Source organism: Hesperophylax consimilis, chromosome 3 (assembly GCF_061612785.1).
Source record: "Hesperophylax consimilis isolate HC1 chromosome 3, BYU_Hcon_1.0, whole genome shotgun sequence".
NCBI lineage: Eukaryota > Metazoa > Arthropoda > Insecta > Trichoptera > Limnephilidae > Hesperophylax > Hesperophylax consimilis.
This window is the reverse complement of record NC_142838.1, coordinates 12,223,511-12,242,987: the sequence shown is the minus strand read 5'-3', so window position 1 is coordinate 12,242,987 and position 19,477 is coordinate 12,223,511. Positions and strand designations below refer to the sequence as shown.

General features: G+C 35.7%; 1 protein-coding gene across 5 annotated transcripts in view; it reads right to left on the bottom strand.

The window, feature by feature from the left end:
• Window positions 1-375: 375 nt before the first annotated feature.
• AGO1 (protein argonaute-1) overlaps window positions 376-19,477 on the bottom strand; it is a 34,562-nt gene continuing 15,460 nt past the window's right edge. For 3 of the 5 annotated variants that reach the window (XM_089648018.1, XM_089648027.1, XM_089648043.1), the window contains 12 exons: window positions 15,901-16,187; window positions 15,472-15,672; window positions 11,341-11,584; window positions 10,430-10,652; window positions 9,537-9,782; window positions 9,278-9,446; window positions 9,051-9,202; window positions 7,683-7,867; window positions 7,278-7,593; window positions 6,766-6,852; window positions 5,972-6,341; window positions 376-5,821 (listed from right to left, as the gene is read on the bottom strand). In XM_089648018.1, coding sequence (XP_089504144.1) covers window positions 5,513-5,821; window positions 5,972-6,341; window positions 6,766-6,852; window positions 7,278-7,593; window positions 7,683-7,867; window positions 9,051-9,202; window positions 9,278-9,446; window positions 9,537-9,782; window positions 10,430-10,652; window positions 11,341-11,584; window positions 15,472-15,672; window positions 15,901-16,187 — 2,789 coding nt within the window. In that variant the 3' untranslated portion in view covers window positions 376-5,512. The remainder of the gene's footprint in view (window positions 5,822-5,971; window positions 6,342-6,765; window positions 6,853-7,277; window positions 7,594-7,682; window positions 7,868-9,050; window positions 9,203-9,277; window positions 9,447-9,536; window positions 9,783-10,429; window positions 10,653-11,340; window positions 11,585-15,471; window positions 15,673-15,900; window positions 16,188-19,477) is intronic. The other 2 variants (XM_089648034.1, XM_089648051.1) reach the window with 1 other exon arrangement.

Genomic DNA, 19,477 nt, shown 5'->3' with positions numbered 1-19,477 from the left:
ATGCCACCGACAGGAATTGAACCCGCACCTTCTGATGATCGGTCAGGTGCTCAGGACCACTGAGCTACGTCGGCTTATTTCCAACCCGCCAAATAATTCAATATGTACAAGTACTTCAATTACTGCTCATTACATTTTTTTCACCTGTAAACAATCAAATTTATTTTTGTAGGAAATGCTTTGTTAGTGCTGAATTTCCCACTAGATGGTGTCGACACATTAGTTATCATTAAAAAAATAATAATTACTTCTACTTGATGTGGCTGAAGATGAATAGTATATCCAGCAAATCGTAGCTGATGCAGGAAAATAACGCGCCATGTCGTCTGTAGCGTTTTTGGTTAAGTTGAAAAATAAAAAAGTAAATATCAGGTTCGATAATTAAATTTATTACACCGTTAAAGTGCTTAGAAAACACAAGTGAATTACTAGGCAATATAAATTATACAATCAGAACAAAATCACACAGATATTATCTAACAATCAATCAATTTTTTTTCTTAATATTTTCCTACCAATAGAGGAAAACAACAAGTTGCATAATAATATTATTGATACATAAAAAAAAGAATTTCACAAATAATCAACTTTTAATATTGCAATTAATGAGAGCTTTCTGTCAATACACAAGTAATGTATTAAGAGGCACAATGCTGACTGCATACCAAATAATGTGTGTTACTTCTTACCCTGCACGAAGACTTCATACTAATACTTTAGGATTATATAAATAAATCTGGGTCCGATTCAATCAAATCTTTAAATCGTCAATAGGTTGCAAAGGAATATTGACAAAACAACTAAATAAACATAATACTCCCCGAATAACAATGGAAAATCTGTATTGCAAACTGAACAGAAAGGATAAATTATATTTGACTTGCCCGCGAAAGAGACAGATCACATTGTTTAAATCTACATTATGGTACATAAGAGAATGAACTTCCAGTTTCTAAGATATTGAAATCACACTAATTAGTTAACAATAATAATAATTGCAAAAGTGAACCAGTTTAAACTACACATAATATCCCCATAAACATTTGCAGGTTTAAAAAGACTTACAAATTTGTTACATACATTTCCAAAATATACAATAATAAAAATATAATATTGATAGCACTGAAGAAAGATATGAAAAGTTGCAGGAAAAATAACAGTTTTATGGTTTCAGAGGTTTTTTTTTAGATGCCACAAATACATATTTGTTAAATGGTTGGATTAAATCAATACTCATTATACTTGCGGCTGTATCACATCTCAACAATGCTATAGCAGTACCCATGCGAGTCCCAAGCAATCTTCAAAATAACATTGTCTTAAAACACACAACACAATAGATTGATGATGAAGGCTACAGTGAAATGCAGATTATTTGAATCGAGCCAGACTGGTCGGTATTATGTAAAATGTAAATATGTATATCAAAAAGGAATCATTTATTAATCTTTTTTGTGCAATACTATTTTAAGTCTGCAAACCCTCTAATTCTGACCCAGTCTTTTTCTTGTTCTTTTATTCGCAGATTCCAGGCATTCTGATGAGGAACAATTCTAAGGACGGGTTGTTTCGGAGAATCTGAACAATTCATCAAATTTCAACGTTCATTTTCAAGTTCTGTGAAAGACTTTTTCAAGTTCTGTTTTTATTTCAGTTTTGTCAAGCAACTAGCCTACAATGATATAAAAACAGAACTTGAATAAGTCTTTCACAGAACTTGAAAATGAACGTTGAAATTTGATGAATTGTTCAGATTCTCCGAAACAACCCGTCCTAACAGTTCCTCATCAGAATGGTCAGCTGATTAATTCATCAAATTTCAAAGTTAATTTTCAAGTTATGTTATTATATCACTATGGGCTAGGCTAGTTGCTTCACAAAACTGAAATGATAACAGAACCTGGATAGAACTTAGTAGTTCCTATAGTTTATTTTTTAATTATTACAATTTACTCACAAAAAATCCCGAAGATGATTCTAAAATAATGAAAAATTGCATTTCTGAATGGTCATGTATCATAAATTAAAACCCAAATAAATATTCAGTTTGGTTAGATATTTTGTTCTCAAAATCCAAATTTAAGTTTTGTATGCAAAATGGCTGTGCTGCCGTTCCTCAAGTCATTGTCAGTGTATAAATTTAACACCAGGCACATGGGGAATTCGGGACTTCCATCTGGATAATCAGCATTCTACTGTATGAATTATAGATAATAAGATAAAATATCATAGCCCATTTATATATTTTTAGACATCTCGAGTAAAATATGAATACAATGCAAAACAGTGGGTTTTAAATGCAAAATATGACATTTCTCAAACTTTTATTGACTGCCGAAATGATTAGTTGGTTACACTACTAACACATGCTTATAGCACATTATTACATGGAAATTATGCAGGTGTGTGTAAATTTATTTTCTTTAATCCACCTTGTTTATTTTATTGCGTGCCTCACATTGTTTTTTAACATAATACAATACCTACATCTTTTTTTCTACAAAAAATATTCAATCCTAAATTATTATTTTTGCAATTCAAATTAGTATTTTCACAAATGTTTTTCTTTATGATATGGATATCATTGTACTTTATCAGCTATAGAAGGGCACATATTGTATGTTTTGTGATAATAAACCAAAATATGTTCCCGTCACATCAAAAGATGACACTGGTCATAAACAAATTATCGATAGCTTAAATTATTACACCTATTTAAATATGTAATTTCTTTAAGAACCTAAGGTAAATCAGTAATGTAATCAAAATGATTATGCCAAAAGTTGAAAAACTTAGGTTAAAGCTGCAAATTACTGATTAAATAGAAATAAATAGTGATCAATATTGAAAATAAAATATACATAAAAAATATATGATTTATGTAAAATTGGTTCCTGTTCCTCGGTATATTCTGCCGTGGTAAGTAAAAACACAGTATGAGAGCCCCGTGGAACATTTTCAGTATTTCAGTTTAGCATTTATGTAGTATTTATGAAAACAGATAATAGAGTGATTGGAAAAGAATGAGTGTATCCAGATTTATTTTTCCTTAACATGATAATAACACCAACGAAAAAAGAATCGACAAGACAAAAAAACTTATCAAATAAAATACTTGTGAAAATGCTTTGGAAATGAGCTATGGCAAATTAATTTTTGTGAAAAATATAAAAATTAATTAAAAACACTTTTCCTAACTTATTCTAATTAAAATGCTTAAGAGCATAATTATTTTCCCTTGTATAATTGTTCATTAATAATATTTTGAATTTTAACTTAAAACTAATTCCCATACATTTAGATCTTTGTGGCAATGAGAAATATACAAACGTATTTATAATTGGCATCTTCCTAACTTCTTTCTTATACTTAATTCCCGGCACACCTCTTGCTCTTGGTCAATTATTCATAAATTAGATATATTATTTAACAGAGACTTGCGCTCTACACATAGGATAAAGGATTACATCACGCAGCTCTCGTGTCTTGGCATGCTTGCCAAATATCCTATCACCATTTATTCACAACGGAGGGATTAGTGCCAACCAAACAGTCAAACAGGCCACTAACTACTGTTCCCTTCCAATTCTGACAGTTGAACACAGAGCAGGCTCAGCTCCAATCCTTAATACATATTACATGTGTTACACAACACCCCACACGCTGTACTCATCACTATCACTGCATTTCTGTCACCACAACAAACTATTAAAACACATTCAACTGGGGCGCGGAACTTTCAAAATTATAAAAAATGCAATAACAACATTGCTTAAGATATAAAGGACGATTAAAAAATTCAACAAGCTTCATGTCTTAAGATTTCACAGTTATCAAACACATTGTAAAGCCCAAAATACTTACATTCAACAGACTACAATATATGAACAAAATCTGTACACCAGTATTTTTATTATGGTAGCTACACAGATTACCCACTGTACAGATTAACCCATATTCCATCGCTACCAGTTTCTGTGGTAAGATTTTTAGGAAATTTGGATAAGTGCTACAAAAGTTCACCATTAAGAAAGAAAAAGATTCAGTGTTGCATTAACTCAAAGAAATAACATTAGTAATTTTTTTTAAACATTGGCATTTATTACTAAACCTTGTCATTTCTGTATTAGAAATGACAAATTCATTGTAATATTTTGCCTTATGTTAAGAACAATAATTATTAAAAAAAAGTTTTCTTGAGTGCTGTATTTTTTGTACTTTAAAGGAGTCTACCTTGGAAATAAACAAGTACGAGCGGGAAGCTGACCACAATTGTTACTTCAGATATCACCATTTAAGCTTGTGTACATTTATCGAGGACAAGTTACCATTAAGTGTTGACTGAAGGATCGGTTGCACTAAGATCTATTCATTCTATCAACTAATAATTAATTAAAAGGCAGTCCCACATAGCACTGGTTCCTATTAGCGTTGGTAGCTGCTAAATTATGTTCAGCCTTTTGAGGTTACCAAAACAATCACATTTCAGAAACAACAACAAAGGTTTTAGTGAACAAAAAAGAGGACAAACGAGAAATGCTGATGGACAAAACAGATTTTCATTCCAGAACTTGTTTCTCTTTTCATTATTCAAAACATACATTCGTATTATTATGTATAAAGATAAATGTTTTCCTATTAGACATTAGAATAAAAACACTTCACAGTATTAATCCACAAAAATTATCTATAAATACTTCATTCAAATGTTGAGTTGTGGGCATTTTTTACTCCGTACCTATTACAGTAGAAAATAATATATTTATATTTATTGATGATCTTCTTAAGGATGTTCTGATAATGGCTAATTAGTGATATTATTAACACTATGAACGTTGTGTAATTACATGAGTTCTAAACCCATAAAGTTTATAAAAATAGAAACAAACAATTAAAATAATTCAAGTCTCAGTATTGTGTTTGAAGATTTTCTGCAAAGTGAGTTTAATAATACAATGTATTCCTCAGATAGAAACATTTAACAAGAGGGAATATATTGGGATGATTGTCGGAACCTATGGATGAAGAGATCAGATTCACACAATGTGAGGTTGTCATGTCATTTTGGCTAAGAGATCTGAATTCTAAAATCATAAAAGCTTCTAGAATTTCATTTTGTTGAACAGATAAAATACCTGGCAAAAGATATGCCAGCCTCAACTAATTTGATAATGCAGCAAACCTAACAATATGTATTATTTTACTCATACTATATATCAAGATTTTACCCTGGGAGAAAGAATGTCGAATATATTTCAGAAATATACTTCGGTTCATCAAAATAGTGTATAGGTCTAAAACTAAAAGCCGGTCTGCAAGGATGAGTTACTAAGGTATTATGAAAAGAAAGTGATATTTGAGATAATGTCACACGACACTGTTGACAATAAGCGCTCTTAAACTATCTTATACACTAGGATGTCCTATTCTATACAAGTTTAGGGTCAGGAGTCCCGAGCTGTGAATATCCCTCTTGTAGCAGATTTGGTAGTTACCTGGTGTTTTTGGCAGATTAAGCGAAGTACATAACCTTCTTGGTCTCATTGTGCACCGTGATGGCGCGTGCCATGGCGCCGGGCGTACGGTCCTCGGAGCAGCCCGACTGGTGGCTGCCCTCGCCCGAGTCGTGCTCTTTCTCCACCAGGTGGTAGCGCGCCCGGAAGGCAACCAGGTGGGCGTAGTAGGCGGGGGCGGGGATGCTGACAGAGCGAGTGCAGCGCACGTACGTATGGCACAGCTGGTACGTGAGGCACTGCAGCTCGTCCGAGTCAAAGTGGTTGTCGTCCCAGAGCACGTGATAATGAGAGGGCCGACTTGTTCCCTGTCATATTTAATCAATATATTAATATCAATACAGATCTTTTGCAAATGAAACTAGTCTTTTAAGAAAGAGTATATCCATCACATAATAGTTTGTATACACATTTGACTTAATGCTATAAGGAAGGAAGGAATTGATAAATAAACACACCTGAATACCCTGATGACTGCATAGGTAGAAATCGAATTCAGTGGGATGTGTGATGCCAACATCTACAGTGGTTCCGGCGGGGATGTTACCCGACTTTCCGGACTGTTCCTTCTTGTCGGCACAGAACAGTCGAGTGTGATGGCGTTTCTGTACGACAATGAAGGTGATGCCAGGCTTGTAATCTGCCTCCAGCTTGATGCAAGCCTCCCTCACGGCCGTCAGCTCGTGCTGCAGGACATGGATAAACTGTCCCTCCGACACCCCGTCTCTGTACATGATGATGCGGTGAGGCTTGTAGCCGCCCGTGCTCTTATAGAACATGATCAGGAGCTCGCGCACCATACTACTCATTTCCTGGATAATTTCTTGCCTGAAAACATACAATATGATAGTCAAATTAGTGTTTGAACACGCGCAAATCTGCAACTAACTATGAACTATTATTATTTCATTTAAAGAATCCAAATGATAATCTTTTCTCAAACAAAATAAAGGTTTGCAACTTAGGAAAATTAAAAGTGAAGAAAACATTTCTGGTATGAAGGAACTTATTATTTTCTAGTTTGAGGGTAGATATGAAGAGATATAAGAGTATCTAATTATAATTATTATTAAATAGCCCACTGAGTGTCTTGAGTATAAAATGTGAGAGGGACGAAATGGAGAAACCAAAATAAAATAAAACAAAACAGGAGAATTGGAGTGAGGATTGTGCGGAGGGGAGTGGCGGGAGGGGCGGGAGGGAGGGGAGAGAGCACCCTGAAGGAATAAGAGTAGAAGGAATGCACACGTGCCTGTGCCAGAAGAGTGAAGTCTCGCGGGGAGGCGAGGGTGGTGTGTCAGGATCGGAAAGTGTGGCGTTCCGCAGGAACTGCTGGCCCCTGAATACCAACACATTGTTTCTATCAATTTATCCTTAACACAGTACATTTCATTACATCAGTCTATTTACCACCCATTTCAGTCCAACAGACAGACAGACAAACAAACAAACAACCCCGGAGGATCGCTTACTTCTAAAATATTTGAATGGGCAACAAACATAATATACATTTTAGGATTAGAAAATGATACAAAGTTTTAACTTCACAAAGACACTCATAAATGATTAAGGACACTTTTGTAATGCAAAATAGGCACCCGGGTTAAAACTGCTTTATTCATCGGGTCCAGAGTTTTTCTCCCAAAGTGCCTTTGATTTAATCAAACAAACTTAAAAGAACACAAAGAATAGTGGCAATGCACTCTGTCTGGTATATTGCGAGAAAGTTAAGGAATACATCAGAATGAGAATGGAGGCTGTTACCTGTGTTGCTGAACTCTCACTGTGGCGGCATATCGGGAGGGATGGGCATCCATGGAGCCCACCACCGCCGCGATGGACGGTTTCTTGTTATCTCCCGCGGGAGGATGGGTTACATCAGCTCCCAGGAATATAACGGGCTCATTGAACACTTTGGGACGCAACGATGGAACTAAAATAGAGTTGATTCCTCCCAACTTAACATTAATCTTCAAGCAAAGGTTGCTTAGGGTCTGTGGTGATGTCTTGTTGACGTTCTTTGCTTGAACGCACTGCGTTGCCATTCCCAATACAGTGTCGCCCACTCGTTTCACTTCGGCTGTAAAACAGAAAGTATTTCTATTTAATTCTATTCAATTCACCTAATAAATATTTACAACTTCTATATTATTTAACAATAACACTCACCATATACTGGGGTTTTGCCTGGCAACACAACCACGACCAGCTGCAGGGCTACAAAAGTGGACTTAAGATATTTAAACATCGGCTCCACCTGATCTGGGCCGGTGGCATATTTACAGAAGCACGGCTGTCCGATTATTGGCATGCCGGCATCGTTGGAAATCTTTTGTAGCTGTTGTGTGAAATTTCTGCAAAACAAAAGATAAACCAATTAAATTATTGAACAATAACAATAATTTCATTACCTAAATATTGCTCATATCATAATTAAAATATAAAAACATTACGTAAGAGTGCCGTAAAATTAATCATATTACAGTAGAACCTCATTAATTCGAAATCCACGGGACATCAAAAATCAAATTAACGAATTCCAACATAATTCGAAATTTTATGAATGAAGAAAATTTAAAAAAAGACACCGAAAATCGAGTTTCTCGGTCGCCCCTTCAATTCCGGGTATATCTTGGGAGTAAATTCGTATTAATACGAATTATTCATTTATGTTCGCGGCCGAATACCGTCGCAGCCGGCCTTTTAAATTCAGATATTCGAAATAAATTTGTAAATGTGCGATATATTTACGCGTAAAGCTGATTTCGGTCACAGCCTACCATTTAAATTAAGATATTCGTAAAGATATGATATATTACCGCGTAAATCGAGCTTTCGCGGCCGGCCCTTTATTTCGAATATCTGAATGTAAATTCGTAAAAATATGATATATTTCCGACGTAAATCGAGATTTCGCAGACGATTTCCGTCACGGCTGGCCGTTAAAATTCAGATATTTAAAATAAATTTGTAAAAATACAATATATTTTCACGGCCAACCCTTTAAATTCAGATATTTGGTGTAAATTCATAAAACTACGACATACTTCCGCGTAAAACGTATTTTCTCGGCCCTTCAAACTTGTAATAGTAAATACGACATACCAGTGTAAATGATTCAGATTTACAAATAATAATACTAATTAGGACGATGTATAACCACGTAAAAATACATTTTTCAGCGTTTACCGCCACGGCTGTCTTTTATATTCAGATTTACGAAATTTTATGATTTATATACGCAAAATTTTTTTCGAATCACACATACAAATTTTCGTGAGCGGACAAAAATAAATTTCGAATTACGAATTTCAAATTAAAAACCATTTTGTAAGAAAATTTTTTCTGTGGATATTTTTTGGTGAAAATTTTGAATTACGCATTTTTTCGAATCATCGGGATTCGAATTAACGGGGTTCTACTGTAATATATATTACCAAGACTTTAAAAACATTTATGTCAATCGAATTTGAGTTGGCATCTCATTGGTGTTCATATAATAAACACGCTTTGAGTGGGTGTACTGTATGTACTAACTTGAGTGCGTCCTCCCTGACAGTGCGCTGCGGGGCGAAACAGGCAATGGCCCACACGCGTATCTCCACGCCCATAAAGAACTGTTTGCCGCGCATGTCCCACACGCCCTGGTTGGGCATGGCTTGCTGCTTGCTCTGCGAACATGCCACCATCTACACAACAAGGGAAAGGTTAACATAGCAAAAGCAAAATGAAAGGTCGAGTGAAACTGGCTGATAAAGGCTTACTTGTCCGCCAAGCGATGATGAAATCCGACCTCCGTACTGCAGTTTGGGTGGAGGCAGAACTCTGCCACGCACTTCCATCATGCTGTTGCTGATGGTGAGCCCAAACTCTTGGACGTAAGAATCGTTGTTGAAGTCAGCCCTTCTCACGAGATTATTAATTTCACGCTCCCTGTAATGAAACAATGATATTGCAATATAGCCATTGTATCCTAAATTTTGAGTTGCAAATAGATTAAGTGTAGGCAGGTTGGATGGTTACCTATCGGGAGCACTGCGAGCCGTGGCCTTGATCATGGTGGAGGTCTGCATGTCCGTGAGCTTCTTGATGCAGCGCTGGCCGGGCACGATGTTGCACACCTCCAGGGGCAGGTAGGTGTGCTTGTGCTCCTGGCCCACTTGCAGGCAGGGCAGGTGCGGGTAGCGCAGCTTCATCTTGTACTTGTCCAGGAAATATTTAGCCACCGTGCACTCCACTGTCTGCCCGTTCTCCAGTTGCAGGGGGAAACTACATTTTAAAATAATGCCATCGATTAAAGGTGTATTCATATTCACAGACACGTAGCGTATTCATAAAACTTAAATTAGTCCAATTTCAAGTGTAAATATTCAGGATTCAAACTTTGAAACCTCAAAATGGCTGAAAAACTTTGTCATTCCAAGGGAACAATATACCGTGATTGGAAAAATGGCATAATGGGGACAATGAGTACAATTGAGGTGGATCAACAGCTGATTATGAGACGGTGCAAATGATTATGTGGGCGAACCCGACAGTCAACCCTTTATATTTATATTTCTTCCATTTCAAATTAAAGTTAATTCTATTTTAAACTAATTTAAATCGCAGTGTTGCAAATCAGCTGTGAATGCGGCGCCATTTTGTACTGAACTGACAGATATGCGGCGGTACCGACAAAATATTCTACTGTCAGTGATGGCTGCTACACTATGATGGGAACGTCTTCATAGATAATGGATGAAACTAATGGTACACTACGTGCTGGTAGATGTGAATAGATCTTTAAGAAGCGTTTCCATTTTGAATGGTGTGACTTTCACCAGACCGTTATTGAGAGTATATATTTGCTACTCCGTTCAAATGGTGATTGATTTATTACATTTTATAAAGTTGTGTGTACATGGAATACTTACGATTGCATTTGCGCTGGTCTCCTTGTAACATTACACACTCTGTATTTTCGTTTCATTGTGCCGCAATGTGTAATTTCTATTTTTAGTCCTTTGATTTCTTTGGTAAATTTGACTCTTTGAGAATCTGTGAGTGGCTTTCTCTGCTCATTGATATCTCGTATATCCAGAACTTCACACATAAAATCAATCACAGGTTGAGCTTTGTAAAATGCGGTGGCGGAAACTGAAACAAGAAAATACAGCCATTATTAGTTGATACTGAATTAATATGGAAAAGAAGGTATATGAATGGGGGGTACGTTTATAAACTATTAGAAGTGAAATCAAAACACAGAAAAACAACAGTTAGTGGGCACCTTCTCGGAATATGCATATGGAATTTGTGGATGATTTCAAAGGTTCTCTCAACAATTCAGAGCGGAGAGAGTCCATGTTCAGATAGACAGGTAAAATTTACCTTCAGATAAACTTGAAAATTGATATTGTGAACGGGAAGAGTAGGAACGTAGCTTAGCATATGTCGTGGTTCGATGAGAGGCCAGTGGAATAGTGTGCGGTTCATGGAGATGTGAATGAATTAGTCACTCTTCCTTATATGTATATAAAATCACATGTTATATCTATAATAGTCTCAAGGAGAGCTCGTATGTAAGTAACGAATTAATAAAACACCTTTCGTATTAAGACATAGGAAACACTTCCTTGCAAGTAGAGTAGTGGATGCATGGAACAAACTTCTACAACATGTCATCGATTCTACTAATATAAACCTCAATTGGATTCTTATTTGGAGAGAAGAAAGGATTAACTTATTTTAAATTTAAAACAACTCAATTACTGTTAAATTAATTTTGAAATCAGATATGAGTGCATCAGCAGAATGCAGCTTGCTCATTACATAATAATCTCACCGTCAATGTTCAGCATCATCTTCCACTGGCTGGGTCTGACGGACTGGTGGAAACCAAACCAGACCTCGCGGCCGCCCCCCAGCGGGTGGTAGTAACCGTCGGGGGAGGAGAAGAAACTGCGGCCCACAGGCGTGTAGGTCATGGAGGGCAGGTGGCGCATCACCACGTCTAGGGCCAGGATGGCGTCGTACGGGATCTGGCGTGTGCGTCCTTCTAGGGCCTCTTCCAGAGCAAACAGAGACACCTGCACACAACAACAATGGTTCAATACATATATACTCTCTCAACTGACAGCATGGGCAGTAATCATAACAATATGTTTTTATAAATGTAAACAAGTATATTACTCACAAATCTCTAGTTTTAAATCATATTCATATGGCTTTATTGTGGCAATGAAAACATGTATCCTTTAAAATCACTAGCTATTAATCTTAGTTATAAGAAGTGATAGGGTATAGGTTAAATGTATAAATTGTTGTTAAGCGCACTTAAGGAGATTTACTCACGAAAACTGCGCTATAGAAATGATTCAAACATTATTATTATTATCTGTCGAAAGGTCCTTCATAACTTGCATCCCCGTGCATGGGTTGTAATGTGTATTTTGATAATGGAATTTAAAGCGTGTTGAATATGAACGATTCATTAGTATTATTCTTGCAACTGTCGCATTACCTTTGATGTGGACATTAGTTACTTGAAATACGATTCTCACCTTCCTTGTACACAAGTTTGGTATAGTTAAGAGTCACATACATTCCTTCAAAGAAATAACAATCAACTCGATAGTATCAAAGCATCACTTGATTAAAATGTGCATGGTTAACTTCTCCGCTTCTAGTGGCAAGGTAAGAACATTCTTTCTTTTATGGGATTGGTTCATGGTTGTAAGTATATACAATTAGATAGGTTTGACTTTTGTCAATGTAAACTAGCGAACATTTGGAGGGCAATTGATGAGCATGTTTCAAGAGGGTTCTTGCTAGCTTTACACCCATTTCATTGTTGTAAGTATGTATATACATTTAGATAGGTTTGACTTTTGTCAATTTAAACTAGCGAACATTTGAAGGGCAATTGATGAGCATGTTGCAAGAGGGTTCTTGCTAGCTTTACACCCATCACTGGCTGTTCCATCATCAGCCTTTCCCATTTTTAATTTTATGACTGTGGATAATAAAAGGTAGACTATTTTTACAATTGTTTTTTTTTTAAGTATGGTCCAGCAGGAGAACTGCAGTATCCTAATTAAGGTTATTATGTCATTTGTTGGCTGTCTGATTACTGTAATGGAAACTTCTGTCAAATGGAAGTAAGAACCTCGGGAATGGCAATCCGTATGGAAAGTATGCGAAGCAGCTTTAATACAATGTTAATCTCTTTTTAAGTTTACCTGTATTTAATTGAAGGTGCCCAGAGTCGAATAAGTTAAAATTAGCTTTTAAATTTTTATATATATTGTACTGAACCGACTGTATCTTTTTCTGATTTTTCTGTTTAAAATTTTCATTAAGAATCGGTAATATTGTCTTCAATAATTAAATATTGCGATTTGAGGTTTTACTCATTCAGTTATTCCAAACAATAAAATATTCACCCTAGACTTGCAGAAAAAGTCAATAGATGTCGCAAATTAAAATTTATTTATCTAAAAGACGCTGTCTAGATTACATTTAGTTCGGGTTGAATCGTGTGACCATACATAAAGATAATAAAATGTGCGGTGAGAAAAAATGAAGACAATGTTGGTAGTTCTTATTCGAAGTACGATACAGTCAAATATGACCGAAGGAGATAGGGTCCCATTAGCTCAGTTGGTAGAGCGGTGCCCCGGCAAGGCAAGGGTCCTGGGTTCGAATCCTAGACGTGACCGTATGTATTATTGATTTTTCTGTTTCTAATTTTCGTTTAGGAGTTGCTAATATTGTCTTCAATAATTAAATATTACGATTTGAGATTTTACTCATTAAGTTATTAAAAAAAAATATATATACCAATCTCTTTGTAAAGGTTCCAACTATATGTTTGTAATTATCGAATCGTAATAAGTCTTCGTTTTATATTTATTTTTGTGCCTTTTGTTTACATCGGTATTTCAAAAAAGGATAGTATATCATTTGTAATTGTAATAATTCAATTCCTGGAATGAGGGTTTTTATGACCATGAAACCCGATTCGAATCTTTTTCTCTGTTCCGCCCCACTAAACTCCTATGTGCAAGCGAGCGAGAGATGTTGGGCGTATTTAAAGAAAGCAGGTATGTGCAAATACCTATAGGCAGACCGTAATAAACATATTACAAGGTTAATAGTACAGTAGAACCCCGTTAATTCGAACCCCGATAATTCGAAAAAACGCGTAATTCGAAATTTTCGCAAAAAAAATTTCCGCTGAAAAATTTTTTCATACAAAATTTTTTTTAATTCGAAATTCGTTAATTCGTAATTCGAAATTCGTTAATTCGTAATTCGAAATTTATTTTTGTCCGCGCACGAAAATTTGTTCGTGTAATTCGAAAAAATTTGATTTTTGCGAAAATAAATCAAAATATTTCGTAAATCTGAATCTAAAAGTCAGCCGTGGCGGTAAAACGCCAAAAAATGTATTTTTACGTGATTATACATCGTCCTAATTAGTATTATTATTTTGTAAATCTGAATCGATTTACTGTCGTATTTTTTCAAATTTATTTCGAATATCCGATATATTTTTCGCGGATATATGTCGTAGTTTTACGAGTTTACGCCAAATATCTGCATTTAAAGGGTCGGCCGCGACGAAACTCGACCGCGTAATTCGATTTACGCGTAAATAACTTTACTTCGAATATCCGCGTTGAAAAAATATGGCGCGACGAATCGGCCGAAAAATTTCGATCCATGCCGAAATATGACATATTTTTACGAATTTACTTCAAATATCTGAACTTAAAAGGCCGGCCGCGACGAAAAACTGCCGACAAAATTCGATTTACGTGGAAATATATCATATTTTTACGAATTTATTTCGAATATCTGAATTAGAAGAGCCGGCCGCGACGGAATACGGCCGCGAATCCTCGTTTTACGCGGAAATATATCGTATTTTTACGAATTCAAATTCAGATATTTGAAATAAAGGGCCGGCTGCGACGGAAAATTACCGCGAAATCTCGATTTACGCGGAAATATATCGTATTTTTACGAATATCTCAATTCAAAGGGTAGGCCGCGACCGAAATCGGCAGCAAAATCTCGATTTACGCGTAAATATATAGCATTTTTACGAATTTATTGCGAATATCTGAATTTACAAGGCCGGCCGCTACGGTAATCGACCGCGAAAATAAAGAAATAATTGGTATTAATACGAATTTACAACTAAAATACCACCCGGATTTGAAGAGGCGTCCGAGAAAATCGATTTTCGGCGTATTTTTTTTTTTTTTTTTACATAAAATTTCGAATTACGTGGGAATTCGTTAATTCGAAATTTGATTTTTGATGTCCGCTGGATTTCGAATTAACGAGGTTCTACTGTACTTTTATAGCTTGGGTATGCTGAGTTACTAAGTAGAAATTCTTATTAAAATATTTTAATTATAGCGATTTAGAACAAATTAAAGAAATTCACGCAGGAACTTTATTATTGCCCTAGGACAGCGTAGCGCCAGCGCAAAAAATACTCGCCAGAAATGTGTTAACATAAATCCCCAATGTGGCCCTGTGCCTACTTACCGTATTACCATGAGAACAGATAGTAGAGGGCGGAGTTTTACTTCAAAAATATGCTTCATTCTCTAGTGTGGAATATGGGTTCTATTTCCTTTCCATGTTCAGCCAGCAGTAGAACAATGTTCCGGGTTTCAAACGGTGATTTGAATGTTCCTACCTGTGCAACCCACTTGATGGTGACTCTGAAGACACGGTCCTTGCCTTCTCCGGGCAGTGTGACCTCCAGCTCTACTCGGTCGTTGCCAATGGGCAGCGGGTCACGTGTGTATAAATTGAATGTTCCTACCTGTGCAACCCACTTGATGGTGACTCTGAAGACACGGTCCTTGCCTTCTCTGGGCAGTGTGACCTCCAGCTCTACTCGGTCGTTGCCAATGGGCAGCGGGTCACGTGTGTATAAATTGAATGTTCCTACCTGTGCAACCCACTTGATGGTGACTCTGAAGACACGGTCCTTGCCTTCTCCGGGTAGTGTGACCTCCAGCTCTACTCGGTCGTTGCCAATGGGCAGCGGGTCACGTGTGTATAAATTGTTTCTCCCGTCAAACACGGGCTTCAGAGCTCCAAAAATTTTGCTGTAAGCGTGAACCATAGTCTCGATAATTTCTCTGTTAACCTGAAAAGATAAAGAGCATTTTAAATTTATAAGTTATGAATATTGTGAGACTGAAACTGACATACCCGGATGAAAATGTGGGAGTATCCATATTACGAGGAATCAAATTAAAAATATACATTTTGAAGCCCTGTTCCTGAGATAATAGCAATGAATTTAGAATAGAAAACCTATTGCATGGCACCCTTAAATATCGGGGAGTTAAAATAATTGATTAGATGTACTAACCTTCCTCGGGCACTTGTCTGGTTGAATATTAATATCATAGTGGTGAACAAAGCCCCTCGGCATGGAGATCTGGAAGTGATTGGCGCGTAGGCCTATGGGGCGGCCCTCCCTCCCCAGGTTGGGGCGGCGGGGGCACGAGAACACGGGCAAGTCCGGGGGCGCTGCAGGGGTGACCAGCCCCAGGGAGCCCCCGCCTCCTCCTCCACCACCCCCTGCGCTCCCGCTGCCGCCTGACACGCCCGTGACACCGCTGGCATTGGATCCGACGCTGCCGCTCGCCGGTGGAGCTACACATTAAAATAATTATTCAATTATGGTACCCAAATCAAACATGCACATTGTCAGGATAAGGAAATGATTATAATATTGGTTTCATCACATCACAGTTCAACTTGATTATATTTAGCAGGGACTGAAAGAATTGCGACTATAACCCAATACAATTGAATGTTATCAACCCATTGTTAGACAGCTCGTTAAGAACACTGTTTTAGATTATTTACGCTTGCAGTATGAGAAAACCTAAATACATACGCAGGTGTCGAATGTATCGACCTATGAAGAAGACAGACACTTGATCTATTTTCCACATTTTGACACGTTCCAAGAGTGGAGAAATATAATTTTGACTAGTCGAGTAGTGCTCTCATGCAGTATATGGATTTGTTAAAAGTTGCTTAGATGCACATTTGTATTTGTTTCTTCTGAGAAATGACATCATCAGTATTGTACAAGAAATGTAACACAGTGTATACATACCAATCAATAATATTCTTTTGTTAGTAGTAAAAATAAATGCTGATTAACTGCTTACGTCAAAGTAAAATTGTTTATTCTGATGACAGTTCGATTTACAGAATAAATACATATTGCCAAGTTGTTGGGAATAAATCTGAGTACAGAACTTTCTCAATAATCCGCCGCTCCATTATCCGACAACTACTTTAATCCACCGTTATTTTTACTAATTAAATTCACAATATCAAGCTCTATAATTCATCGCTATTCATAAATATGTCAAATTCAGTAGTCTGCAGCGAGCATTATTTGGTGGTAAGAGTCTTCTCGCAAGCATAAACATATCACCCCAAGATATAAGTTGAGATGTTTTTCACGGACAAATAGGGATTTATAGATTTATTTTGTGATATTTTGCCGTATTCCGCTACCTCCTTCTTTAGTAACGTTTAGGACAGCATTATAGTACATATAATTATTTATTTATTTATAGTGGGTTTTTACAGATGTTCTCACTTATGTGAGAACTATCCAGTTGCAAAAACTCAGTTAAGTTACAGACAAAAATCTACAAATTACATTACGTACAATTAATAAACCAAACAAATAAAACAGGGAGAGTTACAGTATTATTATTGTATCATAACTCTTTCCTGATGATGGACACTGTATTGCTGTCTGAAGCGTTAGGTTGAAAAGAAGGGGATAGCGCACCACAGCATAATACTCCCAAAATATATCACTATAATAAAACCCTAACTTTAAACCAAAATTTGAAAATTTTACAAAAGATCGATAACAGTGTTTTTTGTTTTACATTTTTTTTAAAATTATTGTATGTACGCACTGTAATTCACCGCTTTCACTAATTGGACACTTGCTCGGTTTTCGGGGTGGCGGATTAGTGCGAGAGCGTATTAGTTTACCTAAAAAACAGTGTTAACAGAATGAAAAAAAAATCATGGTATGTATTGTAATAAAAATTTTAAAAAACTTATTGCTAGATGCATATTACAATAAATTGTTGATCTATGCATCGGAAGCTTTATTTCTGTGATGCGAAAAAGCGCAGTCAAAGACATATCAAGAAAGCAATTAGCTGGATTATATTGTATTTCGTGCAACAGGACACCATGAATAAAGGGCATAAAACCTATCCAGTTCGAGAACATGGAAACACACAAAAACATGAATCACAATATAAAACGATTTTCACTTTTACCTTTATCCAAGTTCTTCCATTTATAAAATAGTTCTATTATCAACACCAAACTGTTGATATTTTTTTAACTATTGTAAGTCACGGATTAAAGAAACATATAAATAAATATTATAGATTTTTGTATAATGTAACTCTCATCAAACCTTATTAAATAGACACTAATAAAAAAAATAAATAGCTATTTTGGTATTTTTTTTAAATTTCACCCTAATGCCAGTTATAATCTTTAATTTAAATAGGTAATAATGAACAAATAGAGCCTTCACAGGCACCCCTTTTTGACAAGTTGTACACTTCAGGGCTGGAGGTATAGATCATTTGCATGTCTTCTCGACTAAGAGGTTTAACAATTTTAAGGGCGTCAATTATAAAAGGTTACTTTAGAATTGATTGATTCCTCTGATACGCAGTACGTATGCACGTGATTATGAGTAACGTTTTCTACTAACCTGTTCTTATCCCTCTGTATTATCTATTATGAGTGAGACGGAATTAGTTTAGGAAGAACAAAGTCCGTAATCATTTCTTTACTAACTGTATCCCGCCATGCATAGCTGTGGCTCTGTGTAGATAGAGAAACAATAGTGCATGTTGATTTTATGTCCCACAGATGGCGCTGTTTTTCAACAAACAGCAAGTTCTTACCTGTCACAGGTGATATATATATATATAATATAGGTATATAAAAACACATGCAACGTTGTGTCAAAATTTCGAAGCAAATGGGTGAAGAACTTTTGGAGATTTATTTTATTTATTTATATTTATAGAAGATCAACGTTGTGTCAAAATTTCGAAGCAAATGGGTGAAGAACTTTTGGAGATTTATTTTATTTATTTATATTTATAGAAGATATCTAACATTAATTAGTGATAGGTAGAGATGGCAAAATTTCGTTTTAACTAAAAACGCGAAAAAATATTTATGTTTCGAAAATAGGGCATTTATAAGTTTTCTTTGCGTTTCAAGGCATTTGAAAGTGTTTCCAGTGATTTCTATTTCGCGAATTAACGCGAAAAATGTGATTTTGGCCGTATTTCAGCTAAAGTATTCTATTTAGCGAAATAGGCGCGAATTTCCCGAAAATACCGGGTATTAAAATAATATGTGAGAATTTCAAAAAATCGAAATTTACATTACGATTTTTTATAATTTTGTTACAATTTTATTTGTAAATATTTAATATTTTTGTACTGTAGGCTAAAATTGCTTTTTGACATTACACAAATTGTGCAAAATAAATGACGCCTATTGATGTTAATCGCAATCTGCATTTGTTGTGTTTGTGTTCGACCCGTACCTAGAGTTTCCTTCCTTATTAATTTAATATTAAAATTAATTATTTATAATCTTTCACATGGAAATACTTGCAAATAAAGGTTAAACATATATTTTACCAAAAATACTTAAAATACGCGCTAAAAACATTCAGGAAATATATTTTTTTCTATTTTGCTACAAAACGCTAAATTATGCCTCAAAATGCTATAAAACGCTAAATTTCCAATTTTTAATGCTAAAAAATCTGAAAATTAATGCTAAATTTTGCCATCTCTAGTGATAGGGTAAACGTAAAACTGATAAGTATTTGTAAGATATATAAACAAGTGAAAATT